The sequence below is a fragment of the Protopterus annectens genome, chromosome 10.part0 (assembly GCF_019279795.1).
Source record: "Protopterus annectens isolate FY-2018-M chromosome 10.part0, PAN1.0, whole genome shotgun sequence".
Classification (NCBI taxonomy): domain Eukaryota; kingdom Metazoa; phylum Chordata; order Ceratodontiformes; family Protopteridae; genus Protopterus; species Protopterus annectens.
The window spans coordinates 1,726,685,093-1,726,697,120 of record NC_056744.1 but is presented as its reverse complement, the minus strand read 5'-3'; the positions used below and the strand labels follow the sequence as shown (position 1 = coordinate 1,726,697,120).

At 38.3% G+C, this 12,028-nt stretch overlaps 1 protein-coding gene across 3 annotated transcripts in view; it reads left to right on the top strand.

Annotated features, from left to right (window-relative positions):
- LOC122813963 (zinc finger protein 665-like) overlaps window positions 1-11,561 on the top strand; it is a 275,262-nt gene extending 263,701 nt beyond the window's left edge. For all 3 annotated transcript variants that reach the window (XM_044086517.1, XM_044086515.1, XM_044086516.1), the window contains one exon: window positions 8,896-11,561. In XM_044086517.1, coding sequence (XP_043942452.1) covers window positions 8,896-11,078 — 2,183 coding nt within the window. In that variant the 3' untranslated portion in view covers window positions 11,079-11,561. The remainder of the gene's footprint in view (window positions 1-8,895) is intronic.
- The last annotated feature ends 467 nt before the right edge of the window (window positions 11,562-12,028 follow it).

Sequence of the window (12,028 nt, the reverse complement as noted above, 5' to 3'; positions counted from 1 at the left end):
ATCCTCGATTGGGTTCTTATCAACAATCACCCAGACCAGTACAATGCAGGTATACTCCCAGAGGATATAAGTGATCATTTACTCATGTACATCATCAAGAATAACTTAGACAATCCCCATCCTACTACTGTTAGAAATATTAGAAATAATAAAAACTTTAACATCAGTAACTTTCAGAATGAACTTAAAGCCCGCAATTGGTCTATTCTAAAGCAGCTTCCACTTGATGATGCGGTAGCCTACTTCAATTCCATATTCCTCAACGTTTTGGATTCCCATGCTCCTGTACGGTCCATCAGAACCAAGACTGAAATTGCACCCTGGCTCTCTAAAGAGACCAAATCCAAAATCATATCTAGAAATAGAGAGTGGGACAAATGGCATACCTCTAAAAACCCACAAACCCACCAGAGATTCCGGCAACTAAGAAATTAAACAAAATAATCTATGTTAGTAGATTAAAAAAGTCTTCCTCCATCTCCAACAAAAATATCAAAACAAACCCCAAAAGTTCTGGGCTGGAATCAGAAAACTCCTGCATCCAGCACAGACAACTCCCACCCAACAACCTGCAACCAACAATGCCCTGAGGACATTGCAAATATGTTTAATAGTTTCTTCACATAAACCATTCAATCCCTGGCTAACCAATTCAACCAACTGACGCCCACCTCCCCTAGCCGAACTAGCACCACAGCTACCTTGGCTTCCTACTTTACCTTCCAACCTGTTTCCACATCCTCTATCAGATCTCTACTTAAAAAAACTAAAGCCCACCACCCTAGCAGCTGATCTTCTTCCTGCAGAGTATCTGCAAAAAGCAGCAGATGCCATTGCTTACCCCATCTCCATTATCATAAACAGTACCTTGTCTGAAGCCACCATCCCCACCATTTGAAAAATATCCCACATTATAAGCTCACTAGAGCTGTCTAACTTTAGACCCATAGCAATACTGTCACCACTAGCCAAAGCTATGGAAAAATGTGTCCATAGACAACTCATGTCCCATCGCACTCAAAACAATATACTAGCTAAGTCACAACATGGCTTCAGGCCAAATCATAGTACCACCTCAGCCCTCCTGTCCTTTTCTAATACCATTAATCACAACCAAAACAATAACAAATTTGCGTCAGCCCCTCTTCTTAGACCACTCTAAGGCATTTTATATGGTGAACCACCATCTTCTCATAGATACTCTAAAAACACTATCACTTAATGACTGCACACTAAAATGGTTTCAGTCATATCTGTGCAACAGACAGCAAGCTGTACTATGGCATGATAAACTGTCATCACGTTTACCTGTTACTCTAGGTGTTCCCCAGGGCTCTATCCTTGGTCCCCTTCTTTTCACAATCTTTATAAATGATTTGCCCACCGTCACTCCCCAGGCTACATGCATACAATATGCAGATGACTCAACCATAATTTATTCAGCCACCTCCCTGACAGAGCTCATGGCAACCACCCAAAATATGTTTAATATAGTAGAAAATTAGTTCTTAGGTTGTCAACTCATTTTAAATCCTAACAAAACCAAGTTGCTCATATTCTCACCCACCTGTAAGACCCCCTCCCCTCTCTTCTCTGTTAAATCTTCCAGTGGCACAATGATATCACCAGATGCCCTTACTAAGCTTTTAGGGGTCACTGTTGATAACTCCCTTAAATTTGACATCCATATCAATCAAACTATTAAAACTGTCAACAAAAAACTTGGGTCCCCCTATAAGTTCAAATATTTCCTTACTCCACACGCTAGATCTACTATTGCTTGCACACACCTAGTGTCTGCCCTTATCTATGCCTCCCCCCTACTCACTAACTTAAACAAATCCACTCTAAGCAAACTTGCCATCTGCTATAATCACATAGCTAGATTTGCCACAGGTATAGCCTACAAGACCCATCACTGCCTTAACTTGAAGCACCTGGGGTGTCTAGAATGGACTAGCCTACTTCACTATAACCAGCTCATAATAGCCCATAAAATTCTTCACCACCCTGATAAAATGTCTGCTCTCAAAAGCATCATCAACCCCTACAGTAACTTGCTATCACTTTGATCCTCCAATAAACTATTAGTCCAAGCATCCAAATCCAATAATGCTGCTAGAGAATCACTACTCTCTAACCATGTTGGAAAAATCTGGAACTCTCTCTACCTTCTGTTCTCACTCTAGAACCATCTCTCTCACAATTCAAAAAAAATCTTAAACTATATCTCAAATCCATTGGCAATGTTCCTGTTCCAAACCAGATTAGCCCTTTCTCCACTCTCTGAAATGGTTATATCTATCTAATGTATGAATGTTAAACCTATGCAGAATGCATAAGAAACAGACAAATTTCTGCTGTCTTAAACATTGCTTTCCTGTTTTTATGTATGTATACTGCATAGTAACAAAGCTATATTTTACTAAACCTTTATATTGTCACTGTCTAACTAACTGATAGTGTTTTAGCTGCTTGCATAAGAAACTGACCTTAACTGTTGTTTCCCTATTTGAATGTATGTACATTACATTGTAACATACCTATTTTTACTGAACCTTTGTATTGTAACGGTCTAAATTTCTTGTAATGTGTTTAACTGCTCATTACTAACCTGGAGCTTTTCTCCCCGGGCCTCCGCAGAAAATGGACATGTATCCAGTCGGACTCTCACGGTTAACAAATGTAAAATAATAAATAAATAAAATAAGTAGGAAAGGCAGTGGTTTTGCTTTAATATTTCCCAACAACTTCCATGTTTCCCCTACAACAAACCAGTATCAAAATTCAATTCAGCAGAGCTTCTTCTGACTTTCCTGAAAATAAACAAATGTGTATTACTGTCCTTTACATCCCTCATGGCGACAGTACATATATCCTGGAAGATATCCTACATTGTGTATCCATAAGAATTCCACAAGAAAAAAAACTACTAGGTGATGTCAGTATCAGTTGGTTGGACATAACCTCTAACTCCCCTACATTTGTCATAAACTTGTACAGTTTCACACAACTAATTAATAGCTCCAGGCATTATATCAAGACATCAAAGTCCTTACTGGACTGGATCCTAGTATCACACCAAAGTAAATTCACCACTATAGGTAGAATGTTAGACTCTCTGCGACCATCTCTGAATCTGTACAACCAAACATCTCACACATCCACTTAAAACAGCATGTTTATATTAGCATGCAGCCTGTCCAGGATTACCCCAGAAATATTCATTACTGCCCTATCATCTGCTAACTGGAACATCCTAAAAAACCCTTGGATGATGCTGTAAATTAATTCAATACAACTTTCCTAAATAGGCTTGTACCATCAGTAAGGAATAGAGTGAAAATGCATTTATTCTAAGGCAGGATAGAGAAAAGACATGGAAAGAATAGCAAAAATATAAAACACCACAATACCTCAAACTTCAGAATGCTCTGTAACAATACTAAAAAGCAAATAAAAGAAGACAAAAATGCTATATGACAACAACATCCAGAACAATAGTAAACACAACCATACAAAATTCTGGTCAGTCATTAAAGAAGTCTTACCTCCTATCCCTAACCCCACTCCCAGTAACTCGCCACTCAGAACTGCATTCAAATTCTCTCATTGCAAAGATAATATGACATCCCTAACCAAGCATTCCTTGACATTAATTCCAACCCTGTTTAACAGCCACAGATTACCACATCTGCTTTCACTTTCAAACCTATGCCCACATTCTATATAAAACTACTCTAAAACTCAATCCATTCACTATTTCACTTGATCTTAGGAGCAAGTACCTTAGAATAGCAACTAACATAGCCTATTCTGTGTCAATCCAGGAATCCCGCATTCGTTCTATGGGGAAAAAAATGCAAGATTTTCCTGTATGCAAAGAAAGAAATTCCTCCAGCAACATTAATTTTAGACCTATAGCAATCATACTGCCCCTCTTCAAAATAGTTGAAAAATGTATTAAAAAAATAACTAATAAAACAATGAAATGACTCAGTCTTGTAAAACATTCTGAGATGGTTTCATGTCTTTTCAGGATATAAAATTAGTGAGGATAAAACAAAGGCTATAACTGCAAACTATGTACCCACACATGAAATGGTTCAGTAATACCCATATTTAATGGGACACGATAAAATGAAGTCTAGGTGTATGGGTTAAAATGGATTCCATTATGGCAGCTAAAGTTAATGTGGGAAGAGACTAAACAAAAGATATGAAAACTGAGAAACTGGAAGCTCTTGTTTATGGATAATGGATAGAAGATGCAATTAAAATGTTTTTAGTCCCTTTAGTTGTATACTCAGGATAGGCTTATTTTTATCAACCAGAGGAGAAGTTGTGGATAGTAATTTAAAATGGAATTGAAAGATTTTATCTGGGAGGGGAATTGAGCAAAGGATCAAGTGGAATAAGTTTGATCCAATAGAACAAGGTAATTTAAGATGAACTGATTTGAAGGAATATTTCAGAGCTACACAGTTAAGGCTGATATACGTAACACAAGCAGAAAGCGATAAATCAAATGGGAAAGGGATGATGATGAAGCTGGGAAACTTCAAGAAATAAGGAGGGAGTGGGATTTTGGATACAGACCCTTAAGGAGAATAACAAGAGTCATTCATAATATATTCATAAGTGGCAGAAAGTATTCTAAGAAATAAAGCAACACAAGAAAGAAGAAAGGAGAGTCTGCTGATAAGGATGATTGCAGTTAGGGACAGAGAGAGAGAATAAGAGGGAATAGTCAAGAGGGGGCTGGAATTTACTGGAGAAAACTGGCAAAGGAACCAAGGTATTAGGAGCAAATACCTAGAGAGGGAGAGGTAACAGAATGGGAAGAGGCCAAGAAGACTTTGGGTCTGCAAACTAGAAACTGCTATTTCTATCAGGGATTGATAGAGTACAGACAAACTGAAAAGGGATAGTTATCACAGCATATAAAATGTTTGCATTATAACTATAGGAATCAATCAGAGGAGGTTAGAAAAGATTGGGAAACTGATTGGACAAGCAATTCACAAGGAAACAATGGGAGAAACCTATGTATGGCTCCCAAATGTGCAACAAAGTCTGTAAGATTTAGGATTTTTGTTTGGTAGTATTTTCATAGATATTTCATACCCCAAGTGGACTCCAAAGAATTTTTCCTCAGGTAGATGGCAAATGTTGGGGTTGTAATGGGGAAGAAAAAGGTAATTGGAAACGTATGTTTTGGGAGTGTAATGAGTTGACAGACTTAACAATTCCCTACAGAGAACTCTTCCAAAAATATTGGGTGAACAAATAGGTGTAAAGAAGGAAATTATTTATTTTTTTTTTAGCTGGGATACAAGATCTGAATTGCCTAGACTTAGTAAGGCCTTGTCATGTTTTATTTTCATGGCTGCCATAAAAGAAGTTACTGGAAAATGGAAATGAAAGTCTAAACCAAACATGTTTGATGCAGTGAATATTGTAACAGAGATAATAGAACTGGGAGTGGGATCTGTAGAAAAGGGTAAGAGTGAATTATACAGAAAGAAATGGGAATTGTGGGAACAGTACATGCAGAATAATGTTTTGAAGGAAGATTGAGGATTAATGGAAGGCAGGAATTGAACAATATATGTAATGTTGCATTGATAATTGTACAGAAAAATGTATGTGATGTATAATGTTTTTAAATTTGAACATGTTAATATGGTTTGTTTTCTTTTATAGAAATGTATGGTTGCCTGTGTCAGAAGTGATGATTTAATAAAAGGTGTTAAAAAGTTTAGCAGTTGTTTTTGAATACATATCTTATGCAGGTATTACTCATATCCCTCACACAACATGGCCTCTGTCCCTCCTATACGTGTTAATAAAGGTAGAGATTACATCAGACTAGTGTCTTCCTTATTTCTAGACATTTCTACAGCCTTGAATACATTTTGTCCAGCAAACTCCTACTTCAGATGCCCTCACTAGGTCTATCTCAGTCCACCATTCTGTGGTCCAAAAGCTACTTGTCCAGTTGGTATCAGTCAGTAAAATGGCACTCCACCCTCTCTCCATACCTCCCACTCACCACCGGTATACCCCTCTACACATCTGCACTACAGAGCTCCCTAATACAATACACAGATGACTCCACACTCCTATGCATATCAGACAACCTAGCACATCTGCAAACTTTTACACTGGAAGGTTTAACAGCCACTGAAATGTGCCTTTGTAACTCACAACTCAAGCTCAACCCCCCCCCCAAAAAAAATTACTAATTTTTCCCTCTCTCATGAAAAAGCAAAATTAAAAATCCTCTCACTTAACAATAAAACCATTGAAGTCACTTCTTATAACAAATTATTAGAGATGATAATGGATGATAATTTTAAATTTGACCTGCACATACAAAATTGCATAAAAAATCACCAAAAACTAGGGTTGCTTTATAGAGCCAAAACATTCTCACCTATACAACTAAAACTACATTTGCCACTAATTACCTGCTCCCCTCATTACTTTATGGCTCTGTCATCCTTACTAACCTCCTGGCATCGCAAAAAAGCAAAACTTGAACAGTGTTATAATAAAGTGGCTAAATTTGCAGCAAATACCCCTTTCAGAACCCACCATTGTATAGCACTAAAAATTGATTAGAACTAGCCCCTCAATCAACATATACACAGCTTCTTACCACAGATAAAATTATCCAGCATCCTTCTGCTTATCCAGCACCAAATGTCATTCTACACAACTATGTTCCCGCTCTGTCATTGCGATCCATTGACTAAAAACATATCTCTGTCCATAAACATATCAAATCTGCTGGGCATGGTCTGTACCCTTACCATGTGGTTAAGGCCTGGAACTCCTTACCTATATTCATATTCATCAGGTCAGTACCCTCTTTCTGGTCCTTTCAAAGTATTCTGAAAGACTTCCTTTGCACAAACCCCAGTTGCATGCCCAACGTGGTGACAGAGGGTCTTCCTTATTCAGACCATTAACATCCTGGTAGTCTTCCCTGCCCTTTTTTAGGTTCTGTAAGTAGGAAAACCCTGTCAGTGGCCCATGTGACCTAAGGTTGATTAGCAGTTGAGATATTTCATAGAGCAGGCAGGAGAAAATGGGCATGTCCACCCTGGAAAGGTATGTCTGGTGACCCTGGTTGACCATGGCAGCAGCTCTGAAATGAACAACCTCACAGAGGAGGATGGAAATGAGTCTTGAGTGGAGGCCAGGCTTGAGAGGGAACTGGGTGAGCTGTCCAAGCTGATGGTAGCTCTTGTCTGCATATGTGAAGGAGAGTACATGCTTGGGGTTTGGAACATATTTGGTTCATATATCCACATCAGAATCAAGGGGACATAATCATAACATAATGTCCTCAATTTTTGGGGTGCTGGTGAACATTCAGAGTGTCTGCTGGAATGACAGCTCTCTCACTAGAAGATCTGAATGGACCTCCCATTGGGGATCATCCTTCCTCAGTGGAATGAATGTGCCCGAGTCCAGTAGGGTTGGCATGATGGTCAGCATGGCAGAAGGGAAAAAGGGACAGATAAAAGTGAAAAGGATGTTGCTACCTTGCATGTGCACAGGCAGCTGAGATTTTACCCAGAACAAAAAATAAAAGGCAATAGATCAGTTATTCATAGCCTGTGTATAGGGAATGACTTTCTCAAAAATAGATGACTCCAAATAAAATAGCCCACTGTGTCAACTTGTGTTAGTCCTTCTTTTGTGAAATTGTACCCAAGCATGTAGAATCCCAATCCACAAGAGCAACAGCAGCCAACATGACCTTTCTAGGAGGGAGGCAACACCCACCTTCTGTTGAAAGCAGTTGCCTGGTCAGCTGTTCACACTTTTTCCAAGCAGTACAGCTTGGACTTTGCATACTGACCCAGGGCAGAACTTACCACAGAGATCCTGCAGGGGCTATTAAGAGCTCATTTCTTCCCAGGCCCAATGACTCCATTGTCAGTAAACTGTTGGCGTCCCCCCAGACGTTAGCACTATTGCCATAGTGAGCAGCACAGTGAATACAGATCAATGTCTACAGTTAAGTTTTAACACAACTGTGCTGCTTTCACTATGTTCAATTATGCAGTACTATTTTCCATCCTCTGTTTCCTGTGTGTTACCATGTGAGGGAGAAGGTTGTTACCCAATCATTGCTATAATCACCTTCCTAATTGATATAGCCTTCATAGCACTGCCTCGATAGGTTTGATTAGTGCATTGTTCCACTGGTTCAGCTGCCTTCTCTAGGAGCATTTACCATCTGTTTTGTCTTTTGATAGACCAATGGATTACATAGACAAGAAATAACTAAAAATGGTGTGGGGTGACTCCACCCCCCCCCCTTTTTTTTTTTTTTTTTATCACAGGTGCACTTCTATCCAGGTTGGGGGCATCCACTGGCCAACTGGGGAATGGTGAAATGATTTGTAAGTTGGGCCAGGTGTCGTGCTATTTATGGTATAAGTCTCAAATTAGCTTTAATGCAACAATGATCTTGCTCTAAAATATGTACTTGTGTTATGTTTCTACACAGCTGTACTTTCAGCTATATGTACAGTAAGACGTATCACATATCTTGGGAAGAATGGCTGAGAATAATGTCTCAGACTGAGGTTATGATTCTTTTCTTGTCTAAATTGATAATCTTTCATTATTGTGATAGTTTTGCACTGCTTTAGTCCCTCTTTCAGCTGTTCTGTAAGGACCAAGTTCACATAACTGAGCAATCAGAATTGATTTTGTTTATTTTAGTAATTGTGTTAATAAGAGGAGAATAAAATAACTTTTAAATTTCTAGTATTGTAGAATGTTTAAATGATACATGAGGTATTGTGAATGACTTATCTGACATTTGTTTCATCATTGTGAATAACACAGTACTAACAAATCTGTTTTTAGGTTTTAGGAGGACAGACTGCAGTGTGATTTGCAGTCAGCAGCCATCACTTGGGATATCCCATCCTCAAGAAAACCTACTGCAGTCTGATGAGCCTGCGAAGGGCTACACAAAACTTCACCTAAGTCATAACTGGATCAAGAGCTCTGAATGTGACATTGAAACACCCTTATTACATCACTCTAGACAGAACCCACAGCGGTGTGCTCAGCCTGTGAACAGGTACAACAGGGTTCATCCTGTTACTGCCCCAGAGTTTTATTTAGGATGTAACTGCAGCAGCAGCAGCCCTAAGGGTAACAGTGAACCCCCCCTTATACAGCATTGTGGTCAGCATGTGTTGGACGCTGACAGACTTCTTCCCCCTGTTGTACCACAGCACCCATCTGGACATAATTGCAACAAGAGGTCTGAATGCTACACATGCCTTAGTAAAAAGGAAAGTGCAGTGATTTATCAAACATGCCACAAAATAGAGAAATATAAATGCACTGAATGCAATCAGCAGTTTATGTGTCAAAGTCATCTGAAGTACCATCAGCCCATTCATACCATGGATTCTCACACATGGGGAAAAACTTATAAATGTCCAAAATGCAGTAAGTGTTTTACACATAAATATCGACTCAGAATCCATCAAAAAGTTCACACAGGTGTGAAGCCATATAAATGTGCTGCTTGTAGTAAGTGCTTTGCAAGGAAAAAGAACCTTATAACCCATCAACAAATTCACACAGGTACAAAAGTGTATAAATGTGCTGAATGTAATAAGTGTTTTGCAAGGAAAAAGAGCCTTGTAATCCATCAACAAATTCACACAAGTATGAAGTCATATAAATGTGCTGAATGTAGCAAGTGTTTTGCAAGGAAAAGGTACCTTGTAGCCCATCAACAAATTCACAGAAGGGATAAACCATATAAATGTGATGAATGTAGTAAGGGTTTTGCATATAAAAAGTCCCTTGACACCCATAAGCTAGTTCACACAGGAGAAAAACTGTATAAATGTGCTGAATGTGGTAAGTGTTTTGCATCGAAAAAGAGCCTTGTAATCCATCAACAAATTCACACAAGTATGAAGCCATATAAATGTGCTGAATGTAGCAAGTGTTTTGCAAGGAAAAAGTACCTTGTAGCCCATCAGCAAATTCACAGAAGGGATAAACCATATAAATGTGATGAATGTAGTAAGGGTTTTGCATATAAAAAGTCCCTTGACACCCATAAGCTAGTTCACACAGGAGAAAAACTGTATAAATGTGCTGAATGTAGTAAGTGTTTTGCATGGAAATACAGCCTTATAAAACATCAGCGAATTCACACAGGGGAAAAAACATACAAATGTGCTGAATGTAGCAAGTGTTTTACCCATAAACCTAACCTTACAACCCATCAAAAAATTCACACAGGGGATAAACCGTATAAATGTGATGAATGTAGTAAGTGTTTTGCATGGAAAAAGAACCTTATAACCCATAAACAAATTCACACAGGTACGAAACCGTATAAATGTGATGAATGTAGTAAGTGTTTTGCAATGAAAAGCTACCTTGTAACCCATCAACAAATTCACACAGGGGATAAACCGTATAAATGTGCTCAATGTAGTAAGGGTTTTGCAAGGAAAAAGAACCTTATAAGCCATAAACAAATTCACACAGGTATGAAACCGTATAAATGTGATGAATGTAGTAAGTGTTTTGCAAGGCAAAAGTACCTTGTATCCCATCAACAAATTCACACAGGGGATAAACCGTATAAATGTGCTGAATGTAGCAAGTGTTTTACCCAGAAACATAACCTTATAACCCATCAAAAAATTCACACAGGGGAGAGACCATATACATGTGATGAATGTAGTAAGTGTTTTGTACAGAAAAAGAACCTTGTAATCCATCAACAAATTCACACACAGGAGAAATTGTATAAATGTGCTGAATGTAGTAAGTGTTTTGCAAGGAAACACAACCTTATAAAACATCAACGAATTCACACAGGGGAAAAACCATATAAATGTGCTGAATGTAGCAAGTGTTTTACCCAGAAAAATAACCTTATAACCCATCAAAAAATTCACACTGGAGAAAAACCATATAAATGTGTTGAATGTAATAAGTGTTTTGCATGGAAACAGAGCCTTGTAGCCCATCAACAAATTCACATAAGGGAGAATGGTGTGGATTGACTACATAAAAGCATTCAATAGTATTCATGGATAAAAGAGTGCTTAAAAATGTATAAGATACACCCCACACTGATCGACTAAATTACAGTGACCATGAAACAGTGGCAGACTACTTTGCAATTAAGCCATGATAAAGGACAAATTGTTATCCCAGGGATAAAAAATTCAAATGGTGGCTATTCCAGGGTGATGCTCTGTCACCATTACTATTCTGCTTTGCCCTTAATCTGTTTACTCAACAGTTCAGGCCATGGCTATACTCTGACTCCTAGAAAATAACAGTGTAAAGACTTCTTACCTTCTATTTGTTGAGGATTTAAAACTGTATAGCTCATCAGATGAGGACCCGAAAATGCAACTGCAAGTTATCAAAACTTTTTCAGATGATGGAAGAATGTCATTTGTTTCTGATAAATGTGCAAAAGCAACATTTAAAGCAGGAAAACTGCAACCCCAGGAAAACATCAGTTTGGAACAAGAATGTGATATGAAAAACTTGAGCAAGAAGGAGTATAAAAATATTTGGGAATTGATGAAGGGTCAACAGTAAAACTTGAACAAATGTGACAAAACGTAGTAAGGAATACTTCAGTAGACTTAAATTAATCCTAAAAACAGCACTGACATCTAGGAACAAAATCCAAGCTATAAACCAATCTTCCTGTGCTAACTTACCATTTTGGAGTCATTGACTGGTCCTGAAATGTGTTGGCTAGATGAGATAGGAAAACAAGAAGGATGCTTCATGCTCACCAAATGATTTATAAAAATCAGTGTGTTCCAAAATTATATATTCCCCATTCCAAAGGAGGGGTGGGCGTCCTTCAAATTGATTTCATGTATAGATCTGCAATCATGTGACTCCACACATCTATTGACCTCACAAGATCCAAATGTAGTGAAAGTTTTGAAACATGAGGAGAATAAATCTAAGATGACTTCTCTGCTTA